The 17,726-nt window shown below is 39.9% G+C and overlaps 1 protein-coding gene across 10 annotated transcripts in view; it reads left to right on the top strand.

The window, feature by feature from the left end:
* Positions 1-17,726, top strand: part of ATP8B4 (ATPase phospholipid transporting 8B4 (putative)) — a 265,509-nt gene that overhangs the window by 239,229 nt on the left and 8,554 nt on the right. For all 10 annotated transcript variants that reach the window (XM_073800972.1, XM_073800975.1, XM_073800971.1 and 7 more), the window contains 2 exons: positions 2,902-2,985; positions 10,849-11,094. In XM_073800972.1, coding sequence (XP_073657073.1) covers positions 2,902-2,985; positions 10,849-11,094 — 330 coding nt within the window. The remainder of the gene's footprint in view (positions 1-2,901; positions 2,986-10,848; positions 11,095-17,726) is intronic.

Here is a 17,726-nt window from a genome sequence, read left to right as displayed (position 1 = left end):
TTGAGTCTAAGATCCTCTGGGTCACTGCTGCTGTCTGTACTACTTTGTCCAAGCATAAACATAGGCCGTGGTATGCTAGAGCTGGCCCATATTGGTTCCTAGGAACTGATTGTTAAATTCTTAGGATTTATGTGAGCCAGTGGTTAAACACAGCTGTTATTAAAAATTAAATTATATAAACTTACGAGTTAAATAAATTATATGAAACACAAAGTTCATGAATACTCAAGACTCATCCCTTTTAAATTAGCTTTTACCATATTTTGCTGATGATGCTCTTGAGGTTATTTCTATCTGTTGGATCTGTGTGGTGGAAATACTATATACAATGGCGTGCTGTGGCACCTCGCTTCTCAACTCAGTGATATGACTGCTTGAACAGTCATGGGAAAATATTTACACCATGGAAATTGGTCAAGGCTACAAATCAGGGCTTTTTCTTTCTTTTGAAGAGCTAGTTGTTAAACACTTAGCACATCTCTGGACATAGGCCCCCCTTTCAAATCCTCACAGCAGAGTCAGACTCAAAGAACAGAGTTTAGCAGGCCTCAAAGAATAATAACAGGGAATTACCGTTCAGAGAACTTAAAAACTGGTTACTAGAATGGTTATTCTGAGTCACAGGCATAGGCCTCTTGATGGTAGTTACTAATGTTGCCGCTTTGCCTAAATCCTGTCTCAGCTGTTTATTGGTGGTTGAATTCAACTTTCCTGCCTTGTCGTTCAGCCTACCCTCAAAGAGAATGACATTGAGCAGGTCTTTCCTATGTCGATTCCAGGCCTCAACTCTCTGAGATACACAGGGAGTAAAATAATTTCCTTCCTTCCCTCATCTACCCCACTCCTCTTTTCTGTTCTCTCTTTTTTTTTTTTTTTTTTTTTTGCCCTAAGAATGAACTCTCCTTGAGATGACTGACAGTGGGAATGTCCATGCTCTTTACTTCTTACCATGGGGCTAACCTTGCTCAGAATACAATAATCACCATTTTTTTCACAGTGTCTGGTTTATTCAGTATTGAATAAAACCACCTGTGGAGCTTCAACAGAACAGTCCAGATTGAGATTTGGCCTTTGAACACTGGCCTCCACTTTCCCTTTCCTTGAACAAATATACACCCATCTCAAGAATAAACAATAATGCTAAGACATAGAGTAGTCCAAATCCAGATTTAGCAATAAAGACACCAAAATATTTTGTCTTCAACATAATGTACATGTACAGGTCATGATTTAAAGGATTGCCTTACCTGTATAACTATGTAGAACCTACCTTTAGTTTCTCTGTCTGGAACATTTGCATTTAAGATTCCTCATTGCTTTCAGAATTGCCCTAAGAAGAAAATGTGCTTCAGAATATATTCAAAATCTAGCACTTCTCCCTGCTGATCACCTGATCTAGCCCCCTTCGTCTTTCATCTGGACCACTGCAGTAGCCTCCTAATTGGTTTCCCAGCTTCCACAATTGCCCCTCTTCAGTCCATTCTCAGCACAGCATCCAGAGTGCTCAGGTTAAAATACAAATCGGATCAGGATGTTTCTTTGCTTGCAATCCTCTAATGTCTTCTCATTTTACTTAGGGAACAAGCCATGGTTACCTCCATAGGATCCTCTTTATTTCTTTGACATCATTATACTCCCTGAAGGTCACTCTGCTCCAGCCAGATGGACTGTCTTGCTGTCCTCTGAACATACCAGATGCTTTCTTGCCTCAGGGATTTTTCATGCACTCTACTTGCAGTATGAAATTTTCCTGTCCCAGAAAGCTGCAAATTTCGATTCTTTATTTCCTTCAGATTTTTTCTCAAATATTACTTCTTAGTGAGACCTTCTCCAGTCACTTTATCACAATTACAGCCCTCCTATATTTCCTATCCCTTTTTCCACCCTAGTACTGATTACCATCTCACTCATTCACTCACCAACCATATATATATATATATATATATATATATATATATATATGTATATCTTTGTTATTGTATAAATTGTCTGTTTCCTGACACCATTACAAGGCATATTTCATATGGAATTTTTATCTGATTGTATCATGTTCAAATACCATTGCCTAGAACCTGGTACCTGGCACATAGTGGTTTCTTAATAAATATTGAATGAATGAATGAATGAATGACAGAGTGGTAGAACAGACATTGGTTAGGATCTGGAGACCTAGGTTTTAATTTTTGCCTTTGCCTGTGATAAGCTCTGTAACACTTATTACATTCTGTTTCTATACCTCTAGGTACTTACTAATACGATGGGGATATAATGACTGTTTCACATGCCTCATTGACTTTTAGTGAGGCTCATGCAGGGAAGTGCTCTCTATAGGTGTGAGGGAATATTTTTATTGTCTTATTTATTTATACCCACTGTAGCGAGCAGCTAGTTCCAGGTACACCTTGCTTTAAACCACTCCCAAGAAAAAGCTCTCCATTTGAACAGAGGGTGGGGCTGACAGGTTCATTTCCGTATCTCCCTCTGAAGATGTTAGTGGATCCTTGCTTATCGCTTAGATCAGGTAATTGGACTTATTATAAGCCATTAAAAACCTAAAGAATGAAATAAGCCACCACAGGGGCCAGGGCCTTGTGTGTGTCCAGCATTGTTTTATGTGTTCTGCATGTATGATACCCTTTCATCCACCCCACTGCAACTCTGCAAGTGAGAGTATGGCTTCATTTTAGAGATGAAGAAATTGAAGTTTAGAAAGATCTAGTACCCCACTAAAGCAGTGGAGCTGATAAGAGACAGAGCCTGGGGAGAACTCATGTCTGTCTGACTCTAACACCAGACTCCCGTCCAACTCAGGAAATTGAGATAGTCAGTCCAAGAGCCTAAAAGTGAATATTCTCACACCTGTGGAAGATGTTTCTCACTGATGTGTTCATTTCTTTTCAGACTGTCTATGACCAGTGGTTCATTACCCTTTTTAACATTGTCTACACATCACTGCCTGTTTTAGCCATGGGGATTTTTGACCAGGTATGTGTTTTTCTCTGCCTTTATAACGTATTTTGCTCTGTGGATGCCTTTTAGTTGCTTTTAGCTTCTAAGTAGAAGACATGAATCATAGAAAGAGTCCTAGGAATGCAGTTGTTTTAATAGGTATTGCATGGCTCAAAAACCCTTCCAGATCTCCCACCTCCACCAAAAGATCCTCTGATCAGAGCTTGATTACTATCCTTTTAAAGATTCACACCCTACATTATTTCTCTAAAGGCTCTGAGACATCCTGCAAGAAACAGTCTCTTTAATTTCATTGTAGCCCAGCATTTCCCAAACTCATAGAACTGCACGTTTACTTATTTATTTTTCATGTAGAACTGATCAGTTTGCCTCAGAACTAGTACCTGTGGTTCACACACCAGGGAATACTGTATTAGCCTCTGAAAGTGCAGAGAACCATGCAGTGATACATAGAAAATCATGGAGCTGGGTTGGAGTGCAGAGAGCTAGCATCTGTTGGTGACACTGTCCAGCACAGCCCAGAACAGGAACTCCAGGCCAGAGGAACACCCTGCCAATGGGAGAGGAAGACACGGAGCCCCACAGCCATGGAGAGAGAAAGTGAGCCTTTTTCTTTGGTTTAGCTCCACGTGCTTGAGGGGAGAGAAGGGAGGGAATCATTTATAAAATGGTAGATCCTTGGCACACTCGGACCCTTGGAGGGTACTTCCTGGATGGGGACAAAGTCTGGCTGCCTATGGGGAAGTGAAAGGCTAGCCAGAGGAGCTTTCATGGCAGAGTGTATTGTTTAAAAAAATTTTTTTGAAGTACTTTTAAAGAGACCAGATTTTCTCCAGGCTGTTGTTAGATCCATTTGCTAGGCCTCATTTTCTGGCCCAGAGCCATCTATTGCAGAATATAAATCTTCGCATTATGAGCTCACTCTACTCTCCCATTCTGAGGCTTTGTAGTCAGCTGTAAGCCTCACTTCTTGTATGTAAAAAGGGCAGTTTGTGAACAACATATTTGTGAAATTCTACAAAAAGTCGTGAACTCTTGAAGACCTTAGATGTAAGGGATTAAGCTCATTCATTTCCAGGTGCCCATGTTTGCAAGTGTTCCTTTCCTTGGTACTTTGTAGCTGCCTAGAATGTAGAGTAAAATATTAAATATAAAGCAATTTCTGGGAAAAGATGGTTATTGTGCAATTTGAAAAAATATATAATAAGGGGAGAATTCAAGATGTTGTTATAGGAAGATCCTGAACTCACCTCTTCCTATGGGCACAGTGGGTCTACAGCTACAGAAGGAAAAATTTCTCTTAAAAAACCCTAAAGGCTGGCTGAAGAAAACCACATGGAAGCCGGTTGGAGAGGCTGGCACACAATGCCACCATAAACCCCACCCCCGCCCTCAGCATGATAATCCTCAACAGGGAGAAAACTCAAAACCTGAAGCTTCTCCCTTAGGAGTGAAGGGTGTGCACCCCACATTGGGCACCTTAACACTTCAGAGCTGCACCTGCACCTGAGAGATGAACCTCCTAAAACCAATGAGGCTCATGTCCCAAGACCCACAAGACTGAAGCAATCTAAGAAATGGCTCTGAATGGGCCCGTGTGCTCAGACCCACTTGCTCCTTGGGCCCAGCTCAGAGGCAGCAGATCATGCCCAGTGATGGAGGCTCACCAGCTTATATTAAATCATCAGCCTGGGGGAAGGCATCTTATTTAACACACACATCTAGGAGCCCACTGGAACGCACTCCAGGGACAGAGACTGGTGGGCGCCATCCTTATACTCTCCCTTTGCCATACTCCAGAGCACCAGTATCTCCTGAAAGGGAGCTGTTACATGTGTCTGGTGCCCCTATTTTTGTGGCTGCCGCCCAGGGGACACCTCTTGACTGCCTGGCTCTGGAGGCCAGGAGAACTTGCATTCCTGGTCCCATGGGACTATAGTAATCGGCGTTACCCAGAAAGGAGCTCATATTCCTATCTGGTGTCCTGATTTTTACGGCTGCTGCCAGGGAACACTTCTACATCATCTGGCTCTGGTGGCCAGTGGGGCTTACACTCGTGGGTCTCACAGGATTGTAACCAGGGGAGAGAGAGTTCTTAAATATCTACCACCCCTCCCATGGCAGAGCAAGAGGCAACAGACTCAGGAGCTCAGTCTTTCTGTGAAGGAGGCCTATTAGCTAATCATTATAGCTGAGGCCTGAGGGGTAGCCGTCTAATTAAACATGCATCTAGGGGCTGACTGTCATCCTTTCCAGAGACCTCAGAGGGCAGGCAGTATCTTCATGCTCTCCCTATGCCACATTCTAGAGCTCCAGTGTCTCCTGGAGAGGAGCTTCACATGTGACTGGTGCCCTGGTTCTTGTAGCTGCTGCTCAGGGGACACCACTTGATCACCTGGCTCTTGTGGCTGGGGGCTTGCGTTCCTGGGTCCCATGAAACAGTAGCAAATGAAGAGTTGGTTCTTGGCAGGCTACTCCCAGGGCACTGCACAGACAGCAGACTGAAACCCACTCCCAGTCTTTCTGGAAAAAGGAACTCTTTGTTTGTCCTGGAGCTTCAGCCTGAGGGGCAGGCTTCAGGTTTGGCACACTCCTAGTGGCTGAGGAAGCTGCTCTCAAGGAATGTAAGCTGTGGATGCCATCTTGGTCTGCTCCCTCTGCCTTGCTCCAGCTTTCTGCCATCTCCCAGAAAAGAGCTTGTGCATTAATCTGGAGCCCTGACTTTTGTGACTGCGGCATAGGGAACCTCCTAGATTGCCTGCTTCTCGTGGCCAGCGAGGCTCATTCTTGCAGTCCCACAGGTATATATTTGCATGTTTTTAAAAACTGCTGCTTGAGGGTCTAGAGTCCCATCAACCTGAATCTAGGTGCTATAATCTGACCCTGACACTGACATGTCTTGGCACATTCTCAACTACTGAGAGCTGTTAAAAATATAATAGGCTCTTTGAACAAGCATGAAGGTTTGAGAGACAACAAAGAGCTGGGGCAGGGTTGAACAATAAGGTCTGTCTCCTACATGAGGCCACTCTTGGAGACAGGGAGAAGTGTTTGTTTTGTCAGCTGTATGAAAACAAACACAGAGAGTCAAACAAAATGAAGAAACAGAGAAAAGCAATGATCTTAGTGAGAAGATCTTAGAGAGAAGAATGCGTGAACACAATAACTTCAACAAAAAGATGAAAAATGTAAGAAAATACCAAATAGAAGTCATAGAGCTGAAGAATACAAGAGCTGAACTGATTAATACACTACAGGGATTCAACAACAGACTAGATGAAACATTAGGAAGGATCAGTCAACTTGAAGACAGGAACTCACCCAATCAGAGCAGCAAAAAGAAAAAAGGATGAAAATAAGTGAAGATTGCTTAAGGAACTTACAGGACAACATCAAGCAGACCAACATTCACGTTATATGGGTCTCAGAAGGGGAAGAGAGAGAGAAAGGAGCAGAAATTGTATTTGTAGAAATAATGACTGAAAACTTCCCCAACCTGGGAAGGAAACAGACATCCAGACCCAGGAAGCTCAGAGAGTTCCAAATAAGATGAACCCAAAGAGACCCACAGAAAAACACTTTGTAGTCAAACCGTCAAAAGTTAAAGACAAAGAAATAATATTAAAAGGAGCAAGAGAAAAACAACTTATTATATACAAGGCAACCCCCATAAGACTATCAACAGATTTTTTTCAGCAGAAACTTTGCAGGCCAAAAGGGAGTGACATGATATATTCAAAGTTGAAAGGTAGAACTTTCACCAAGAATATTCTACCTGGCAAGATTATCATTCAGAATTGAAGGAGAGAGAAAGAGTTTTTCAGACAAGCAAAAGATAGAGGAATTCATCACTACTAAGCCAGCTTTATGAGAAATGTTAAAGGGGCTTCTTTAATCTGAAAAGAAAGGTGCTAATTAGTAACAAGAAAACATGTGAAGGAATAAGTCTCAGTCGAAAGGTTTGAACAACACAGTTTTGAACTGTGTGGGTACACAATCCACAGTTGGGTGAATCCACGGATGTGGAACCATGAATATGGAGGGCCGACAATAAATTATATTCAGATTTTTGACTGTGTGAGCATTGTTGCCCTTAACCCTGTGTTGTTCAAGGGTCAACTGTATATAGTAAAGGTAGTGGTTTAATCACTTATAAAGCTAGTATGAATTTTAAAAGACAAAAGTAGTAGAGATAACTATGATTACAATAATTAGTTAAGTAATACACAAGACAAAAAGATGTAAAATGTGATATCAAAAACATAAAATGTGGGGGGAGAGTAAAAATGTTGAGCTTTAGAATGGAATCAAACTTAAGCAGTTATCAACTTAAATAGACTATTATAGATATGGTATTATTTATAAGCCTTGTATTACCACAAAGCAAAAACCTATAGTAAATGCACAAAATATAAAGAAATATAAGCATATCACTAAAGAAAGTCATCAAACCACAAAGGAAGAGAGCAAGAGAAGAAGAACAGAAAGGAATTACAAAAATAGCCAGAAAACAATTAACAAAATGGCAATAAGTACCTACCTATCAATAATTACTTTAAATGTAAATGAACTAAATTCTTTAATCAAAACAAATAGAGTGGTTGAATGGATTAAAACAAAACAAAACCCAAGACCCATCTATATGCAGCCTCCAAGAGACTCACTTTAGATGCAGACACACAGAAACTGAAAGTGAGGGGCTGGAAAAAGATATTCCATGCAAATGGAAACCAAAAGAAAGCTGGAGTGGCTATACTTATGTAAGACTAAATAGACTTTAAAACAAAGGCTAATAAGAGACAAAGATGGGCATTATATAATGATAAAGGAATCAATCCAATAATAGAATATAACATTTGTAAATATTTACGCACTTAACATAGGAGCACCTAAATATATAAAATAAATGTTAACAGACATAAAGTGAGAAATAGACAGCAGTACAATAATAGAAGGGACTTTAATACCTCACTTAGATCAATGGATAGATCATTCAGGCAGAAAATCAATATAGAAACTTTGGCCTTAAATGACATGTTATACCAGATACACCCAATGTATATATATAGAATATTACCTCCAAAAGCAACAAAATGCAAATTCTTCTCAAGTGCACATGGAACATTTTAAAGGACAGATCATATGTTAAGCCACAAAAAAGTTTTAATAAATTTAAGAGATTGAAATCATATCAAGCATCCTTCTAACCACAGTGGTATAAAACTAGAAATTAATTACATGAAGAAAACTGGAAAATTCACATATATGTAGGGATTAAGTGACATGCTACTGAACACCAATGGGTCAAAGAAGAAATCAAAAAGGAAATTTAAAAAAACCTTGAGACAAATTAAAATGGAAATATAACATACCAAAATTTGTGGGATACAGTAAAAGCAGTTTTAAGAGGGAAGTTCATAGTAGTAAATGCCTACCTCAAGAAACAAGAAACAACTCAGATAAACAACCTACCTTTATACCTCAAGGAACTAGAAAAAGAAGAACAAACAAAGCCCAAAGTTAGTAGAAGGAAGGAAATAACAAAGATTAGAGCAGAAATAAATAGAGACTAAGAAAACAATAGAGAAGATCAGTGAAACTAAGAGCTGGTTCCTTGAAAAGATAAACAAAATTGACAAACCTCTAAGTAGACACACCAAGAAAAGAAGAGAGAGGACTCAAATAAATAAAATCAGAAATAAAAGAGGAGATATGACAACTGACCACAGAAATACAAGGATCCTAAGAGACTAATATGAACAGTTATACACCAACAAATTGGACAACTTAAAGAAATGGATAAATTCCTAGAAACATACATCCTACCAAGACCGAAGTATGATTAAGTATAAAATCTGAACAGAATGGAAAACAGTATGGAGGTTCCTCAAAAAATTAAAAACAGAACTACCAAGTGATCCAGCAATTCCACTTCTGGGTACTTATCCGAAGAAAGCGAAAACACTAATTTGAAAAGATATATGCTCTCCTATGTTCATTGAAGCATTATTTATAATAAATAAGATATGGAAACAACCTAAGGGCTAAGAGATACAGAGAAAAAATATACAGTTGATCCTTGAAACAAGAGAAGGGTTAGGGGTCCCCCTCACCTTGGCCCCCATCCCCATGCAGTCAAAAATCCTCCTATAGTTATACAGTTGGCCCTCCACATTCATGGTTCTGCATCTGCAGTTTCAACCAACAGTGGATCACGTAGTACATATTTATTGAAAAATTCTGTGTGGAAGTGAACCTGCTCACTTCAAACCCATGTTGTTCAAGGGTCAACTGTGTGTATAATAAGGCCCCTTATTGCCACCAAGTTGAGTGTATACCCCTATCCTGTCCTGCTTTGTCAAACTCTGGCGCTTAAACTGATCTCCAGATCATGGGATGCTATGCTGGAAGGCCTCAGTGACCGTCTGTGGGTCTGCTCATTTTATAAGGAGGAAACCAAAACTCAGAAGTTCAGGTTACTTTCCTAAAGTCACATGGCCAAAATGTGACAGAACTCAACCCAGCAATAGGCCACTTGACTCTGAGATTGCAACACTATTACTGTTGTTACTATTACTATCATCATTCTTTTGTTATTATTTATAGAAGCATCTGTTTTTTAATTACAAGAACTGTGGTAAGAGCTCTGCTGAATACGTACCCATTTCATCATGACAGTGATCCTGTGAGGGAGATGCTGTCGTTTATACTCCTTGGAGATGAGGAAACTGAGGCTCACACAGCTTAAGTGACAGGTCCAAGACTACACCCCTGCTAAGCAGCAGAGCTGGGGTTTGAACTCCGGATTGTCTGGCTTCAAAGCCTGTGTATATAACCTTATCAGTCACTGGACTGGGGAAAGAAGCACCCACTAGCATCTCAAAACTGGACTTCCCAAAGAGACTACGTCAATGTTCTTCATGGGACTCCATTTGGCAAGGCCTGGGTCATCCCACAAGCAGGAAGGGGAACTTGGTCTGCTCCCAGAGTTCATGCCTATGTTGCTCCCTCTTTGCCTGCTTCACCTTACCCATGACCCTGTGACGTTGCCAGTGGTCAGTCCTTGCCATACTTTTTGGCTGGGGTGTTCGGCTGTGGTGCTCACAGTGTGGTCATCAGCATTGCTTTGGAGCTTGTTGGAAATGCAGTCTCAGGCCCCACCCCAAACCTACTGAATTATAATCTGTACCCCAGGTTATTAGTGTGTACATGAAGTTTGAGAAGCACAGCTTTAGTTTCTCCCAGGACTCTGTTGGGCCCAGACATGACGCCTTCTCATTCCGTCTAAATTCTTTGTCCTGAACACCTGGTAACTGCCCGTGGAATCCTCCCTGGGTAGAACACTCACCTCTTCAGGCTCAGCTCCCTTCCACCTGGAGTCCCACATTCAGTTCCCCCTTTCCCAGTTCCCTTCCTCCTGCTCACGCTTCCCCCAAAGTTGGGAACTCTGGTTGGCCAGTTCTGACTCTGCAGCTCTCTGCTGACATCCCCTGGTCACTACCACTCACTGCGTTGGCAATTAACCCCTGGGGCCCACTGGCTGCACAGGATGTACTAGAATTCTGGGAGCATGCATGCAGTTGCAGGAGAGTACAGGAAAGAAACTTCAGTTTGAAGCCAAATATCTGCGTGCAGTCAAGTTCTGGTTCTGCCATAAGAGCTGTGTGGCCTCTCATGAATCTCTTGGAGATTCAAGTTCCCTATATAAAATAGGGATCATTTTATTATCCTTTGGGTTACTGTGGGAATGAAAACAAAATAGTGAGTAGTGTGTATTAGGGCATGCTTAGATATGCATGTGCTATTTCTGGAGATAGGAAAGTCAGGGTAGCTCTAAATTCTCAAACCTCTTCCACTGAAGTAACTCTCTGTTGACAGGATGTTAATGACCAGAATAGCATGGATTGTCCCCAGCTCTACAAACCTGGACAGCTGAATCTACTTTTTAACAAGCATAAATTTTTCATCTGCGTGGCACATGGAATCTACACCTCGTTAGTCCTTTTCTTCATCCCATATGGGGCCTTTTACAACGTGGCTGGAGAAGATGGACAGCACATTGCAGACTACCAGTCTTTTGCAGTGACCATGGCCACGTCTTTGGTCATTGTGGTCAGTGTGCAGGTAACCTACTGGTGAAAATATCTTAACTTGATGTCTTTACACCTTTTAAAATTCTGTTTCATTTGTTGACAGTAATTTTAAAGGAATACTGGGGTTTTCTTTTTAACTACACATTTTGAGATTAAAACAGGAAGCTTTAACATAAATTTCCAGATGTAGGAGATTAGCATTGGATGTCTATAACCTCCATGTTAGTGGAAACCTCACAATGAATCAATCACTTCTTGGGACTGCGCGTTGTATGTGAAGAGAAATGATTATACTACTGCTTCCTCCTTGTGCTGTCTTCTTGGAAGAAAATTTTTCCAATGATAACAGAAACTTTCCCATGACTTCTATAAGACTTAGTAACTTCCAGGTTTCAAAGTGAGATATAACGTTTACTTGGCAGTACATTTCTGTGGAATTATCAAGAGGTTCAATGCTATGTATATGGCACATCTGCATCTCAAATTCATAGAAGTTTTCCTGGTAGGAATGATTTTTTAAAAATTCATTTTATTGAAGCATAGTTGATTTACAATGTTGTGTTTCTGGTATACAGCAAAGTGATTCTGTTATACATAAATATATTCTTTTTCATACTTTTTTTTAAACATCTTTATTGGAGTATAATTGCCTTACAATGATGTGTTAGTTTCTGCTTTATAACAAAGTGAATCAGTTATACACATACATATCATATTCTTTTCCATTATGGTTTATCACAGGATATTGAATGTAGTTTCCTGTGCTATATAGTAGGACCTTGTTCTTTATTCATTCTGTGTATAATACAGTAAGTCCCCTACATACAAATGAGTTCTGTTCCGAGAGTGCGTTCGGTTCGTAAGTCCAATTTTTTCCTAAGTCCAACAAAGTTAGCCTAGATACCCAACTAACACAATCGGCTATATAGTACTGTACTGTATTAGGTTTATAATACTGTTCACACAAATAATACATAAAAAACAAACACAAAAATAAGGAAAACATTTTTAATCTTATAATACGGTACCTTGAAAAGTACAGTAGTACAGTACAACAGCTGGCATACAGGGGCTGGCATCGAGTGAACAGGCAAGGAGAGTTACTCGAGGAGGGAGAGAAGGTGGGAGATGGTAGAGCTGAAGGATCGTCAGCAATAGGAGACGGAGGACAAGCTGCTATTTCACTCATGCCTGACGTTGATGGCATAGGTTCTGGTTGCTTGCTGGATTCAATCTATCTACCCTCTTGAAAAAACGATCCAGTGATGTCTGGGTAGTAGCTCTTCTTTTCTAGTCATAGATGACATGGTAGCACTGGATTGCATTCTGAATGACCGCTGCAACCTTCACGTACCATTCTACATTCAGGTCCTGTGCCTCAAAAACTAACAGTGCCTCCTCAAATAAACAACCCCTTGCCATTTCCTGCATTGTGAATCTCTTCGGTTCTTCAGTTACTTCTTCTCCCTCTTGTCTCTCTTCATCCTTTCTCTGGGCCTCCAATTCCATCAGGTCTTCATTAGTCAGCTCCTCGTGTTGCACAGCAAGGAGTTCAATGAAGTCGTCCTCTTGCAGATCTAGCTTGAAATAAAGATACTGTACTACTGTACTCTATACAGTACTATACAGTAAAGTACACAAAAGCACAACCACTTGTAGAGGATGCACACACGTGACAATGTACGCCAGACACATGAACTAACTTATGTGACTGGACTTGTGAACGCACGTTTGCATCTTTGAAAGTTCGCAACTTGAAGGTTCGTATGTAGGGGACTTACTGTCGTTTGCATCTGCTAATCCCAAACTCCTAATCCATCCCTCTCCCAACCCCCCCTTCTCCTTGGCAACCACAGGTCTGATCTCTATGTCTGTGAGTCGGTTTTGTAAACAAGTTTATTTGTGTCATATTTTAGATTTGACATATAGTGATAGCATATGGTATTTGTCTTTCTCTTTCTGACTTACTTCACTTAGTATGATCATCTCTAGGTCCATCCATGTTGCTACAAATGGCATTATTTCATTCTTTTTAATGACAGAGTAGTATTTCACTGTGGGGGTGTATACACACACACACACACACACACACACACACACATTCATCTTTATTCATTCATCTGTCAGTGGATACTTGGTGTTGATGGACACTTGCTTCCATGACCTGGCTATTGTAAACAGTGCTGCTATGAACACTGGGGTACATGTATGTTTTCAAATTACAGTTTTGTCCAGATACATGCCCAGGAGTGGGATTGCTGGATTATAATGACAACTCTAGTTTTAATTTTTTGAGGAACCTCCATAATGTTTTTCATAGTGGCTGCACCAATTTACATTCCCATCTGGTAAGAATGATTCCTGATGATCCATTGATCTTCATCAGGCATCTTGAGTTTGTTTCTGTTTCCTCTTTTATGCAAATGGTGGACAATACCATTAGGTATTGAGTTAGAATTTACAAAAGCTTTCCAATCCATTAAAGTCTGTACCTCTGAGTGGATACATTAAGCCATGTGACCTCTGTTTTTTGTCTTTTTTTGTGTGTGGTTTTTTTTGGGGGGTGTTTTTTTGAAGGGGAAAGTATAAGTCAAGGGCTTATTTTTTATAGAGTTTGAATTGCCTGTGGTGAGTCCTTTTTCTATCCTATAAACAATGTCTTTTACAAATCTTAGCCTCTTACATCCAATGAAAGATCTTGTTAAACCCCAGACTTTCTTTTCATGACTCAATAAATATTTAATAGATTGAATGAATCAGATGTAAATATACTGCTCTTAAATGGCATCTCTGCCATGCCTTGGTCCATCTAAGTGAGTATCATTAAGTTCAAACCAAAGCCATCTAACACTTGACATCTTGGAAGTCCAAAATTCAGTCAGACAGGTAGCATCCAAAATCAGAACCATATTTCTCCACTCAAAGAGGAGTTCTGTTTGTCTGTTTCACAACTAAATAAAGCATATGGGTGCTTTGTGAACTCTCCATGCCTAGTTCCCCTGTGTTGAATTCTGTAGCAGAGGAGGAGATAATGGAGTGACTTGGAAGCCTCTGACACAGCTAAGGCATCCATCGTGAAATCATGGCTTCAATCAGACACTGCTGTCCTTAATACACAGAATAAGTTTCAGGAATTTTGTGAATAAGCTCATTTTGAGAGCAACATTAACATCGTTTCCTCTCTGTCTAAGCTTGAGTAATTTCTGCAGAAGGGGTACATAGATGTTATACTTTTGAGTTCAAATCTTTCTTTATCTTTACTAAATGATATATTGGATGGGCATAAGATTCTTAAATCAGAGCATTTTTCTTTAGGAACTTTGTAAATGATTTTCCACTACATCCATTTCAGTGTAGCAGTTTGATATTAAGTTGATTCTCTTTCCTTTGTAAATAATATCTTCTGTGTCTAGAAGCTTATGTTCTTTATCCTTCGACTTCACAAATGTCACCAGAACATAACTTCTTTCATTGATTTTCCTAGAATTTACAGTACCCTCCCAATCTGAAAATCTTTGCTGTTTGTTATCCCAGAGCAGTTTTCTCTGTCATTTCTTTGATTGCTACTTCTCTCTTTCTTCCTTTTCCTCTTTTTACGATGCCATTATTTCTTATATTGGGCCCATGGGTCTGACATCTATGGATTTGCCACCCATGTCTCATATCTTTTTGCACCTGGTTCCCATTTCTTCAAGTTTTTGCCCAGTTATGAAATATTGTTTCCAGTTGTTTTTCCCAGAATATTAATTCAGTTCTCATCAGTGACTATTATTGTTTGGTTTCTCTACTGAATTTTTAAATTCAGAAATAATGCTTTTATTTCTTCCAGAATTTTTTTCTATGATCTAATTGCATCTCCTTAAGAGTTCTTATTACATTTTTTTTTGTTGTTATAGTGCTTGTCTGTCTTTCCCATTAGTTCTGCCTCAACAGGAGCCACCTGTTCTTGTTTTTTTTCAATTGCATCCTCTTAAATTGGTTGTGATTTTTCTTTGCCTACTCATACCCACACAGGTCAGGCTACTGGTGTCTCTTAATGCTGATGAACTGACAGGTGGTAAAAGGTACAGCTGCAGATTTTGGGCTGATCTCTCAACAAATGAACTGGAAAGCCAGCATCTCTTTGCTGAGGCATGGAAAGCAGGGCTCTCTGTTCTCAGGCCTCTTGAGGAAAGTAAAGGCTGTCCCTTTAGCACCCCTGCAGTTTCATCATGGCTGCCAGCATTCTTTTTTGTTTGTTTGTTTGTTTCTGCTTTTTAACAAAGTGAATCAGTTATACATATACATATGTTCCCATATCTCTTCCCTCTTGCGTCTCTTCCCTCCCACCCTCCCTATCCCACCCCTCCAGGTGGTCACAAAGCACCGAGCTAATCTCCCTGTGCTATGCGGCTGCTTCCCACTAGCTATCTACCTTATGTTTGTTAATGTATATATGTCCATGCCTCTCTCTCGCTTTGTCACGGCTCACCCTTCCCCCTCCCCATATCCTCATCCATTCTCTAGTAGGTCTGTGTCTTTATTCCTGTCTTACTCCTAGGTTCTTCATGACATTTCTTTTTTCTTAAATTCCATATATATGTGTTAGCATACAGTATTTGTCTTTCTCTTTCTGACTTACTTCACTCTGTATGACACACTCTAGGTCTATCCACCTCATTACAAATAGCTCAATTTCGTTTCTTTTCATGGCTGAGTAATATTCCATTGTATATATGTGCAACATCTTCTTTATCCATTCATCCGATGATGGACACTTAGGTTGTTTCCATCTCTGGGCTATTGTAAATAGAGCTGCAGTGAACATTGTGGTACATGACTCTTTTTGAATTATGGTTTTCTCAGGGTATATGCCCAGTAGTGGGATTGCTGGGTCATATGGTAGTTCTATTTGTAGTTTTTTAAGGAACCTCCATACTGTTCTCCATAGTGGCTGTAACCAATTCACATTCCCACCAGCAGTGCAAGAGTGTTCGCTTTCCTCCACACCCTCACCAGCATTTATTGTTTCTAGATTTTTTGATGATGGCCATTGTGACTGGTGTGAGATGATATCTCATTGTAGTTTTGATTTGCATTTCTCTAATGATTAATGATGTTGAGCATTCTTTCATGTGTTTGTTGGCAGTCTGTATATCTTCTTTGGAGAAATGTCTATTTAGGTCTTCTGCCCATTTTTGGATTGGGTTGTTTGTTTTTTTGTAATTGAGCTGCATGAGCTGCTTATAAATTTTGGAGATTAATCCTTTGTCAGTTGCTTCATTTGCAAGTATTTTCTCCCGTTCTGAGGGTTGTCTTTTGGTCTTGTTTATGGTTTCCTTTCTGTCCAAAGCTTTGAAGTTTTATTAGGTCCCATTTGTTTATTTTTGTTTCTATTTCCATTTCTCTAGGAGGTGGGTCAAAAAGGATCTTGCTGTGATTTATGTCATAGAGTGTTCTGCCTATGTTTTCCTCTAAGAGTTTGATAGTGTCTGGCCTTACATTTAGGTCTTTAATCCATTTTGAGTTTATTTTTGTGTATGGTGTTAGGGAGTGATCTAATCTCATACTTTTACATGTACCTGTCCAGTTTTCCCAGCACCACTTATTGAAGAGGCTGTCCTTTCTCCACTGTACATTCCTGCCTCCTTTATCAAAGATAAGGTGACCATATGTGCGTGGGTTTATCTCTGGGCTTTCTATCCTGTTCCATTGAACTGTCTTTCTGTTTTTGTGCCAGTACCATACTGTCTTGATTACTGTAGCTTTGTAGTATAGTCCGAAGTCAGGGAGCCTGATTCCTCCAGCTCCGTTTTTTGTTCTCAAGATTGCTTTGGCTATTCGGGGTCTTTTGTGTTTCCATACAAATTGTGAAATTTTTTGTTTTCGTTCTGTGAAAAATGCCAGTGGTAGTCTGATAGGGATTGCATTGAATCTGTAGATTGCTTTGGGTAGTATACTCATTTTCATAATGTTGATTCTTCCAATCCAAGAACATGGTATATCTCTCCATCTATTTGTATCATCCTTAATTTCTTTCATCAGCATCTTATACTTTTCTGCATACAGGTCTTTTGTCTCCTTAGGTAGGTTTATTCCTAGATATTTTATTCTTTTTGTTGCAGTGGTAAATGGGAGTGTTTTCTTGATTTCACTTTCAGATTTTTCATCATTAGTTTATAGGAATGCCAGAGATTTCTGTGCATTAATTTTGTATCCTGCTACTTTACCAAATTCATTGATTAGCTCTAGTAGTTTTCTGGTAGCATCTTTAGGATTCTCTATGTATGGTATCATGTCGTCTGCAAACAGAGACAGCTTTACTTCTTTTCCGATTTGGATTCCTTTTATTTCCTTTTTTCTCTGATTGCTGTGGCTAAAACTTCCAAAACTATGTTGAATAATAGTGGTGAGAGTGGGCAACTTTGTCTTGTTCCTGATCTTAGTGGAAATGGTTTCAGTTTTTCACCCTTGAGGACAATGTTGGCTGTGGGTTTGTCATATATGGCCTTTATTATGTTGAGGTAAGTTCCCTCTATGCCTACTTTCTGCAGGGTTTTTATCATAAATGGGTGTTGAATTTTGTCGAAAGCTTTCTCTGCATCTATTGAGATGATCATATGGTTTTTCTCCTTCAGTTTGTTAATATGGTGTATCATGTTGATTTATTTGTGTATATTGAAG

This window comes from Tursiops truncatus, chromosome 2 (genome assembly GCF_011762595.2).
Source record: "Tursiops truncatus isolate mTurTru1 chromosome 2, mTurTru1.mat.Y, whole genome shotgun sequence".
Lineage (NCBI taxonomy): Eukaryota > Metazoa > Chordata > Mammalia > Artiodactyla > Delphinidae > Tursiops > Tursiops truncatus.
This window is presented reverse-complemented; position numbering and strand designations above follow the sequence as displayed.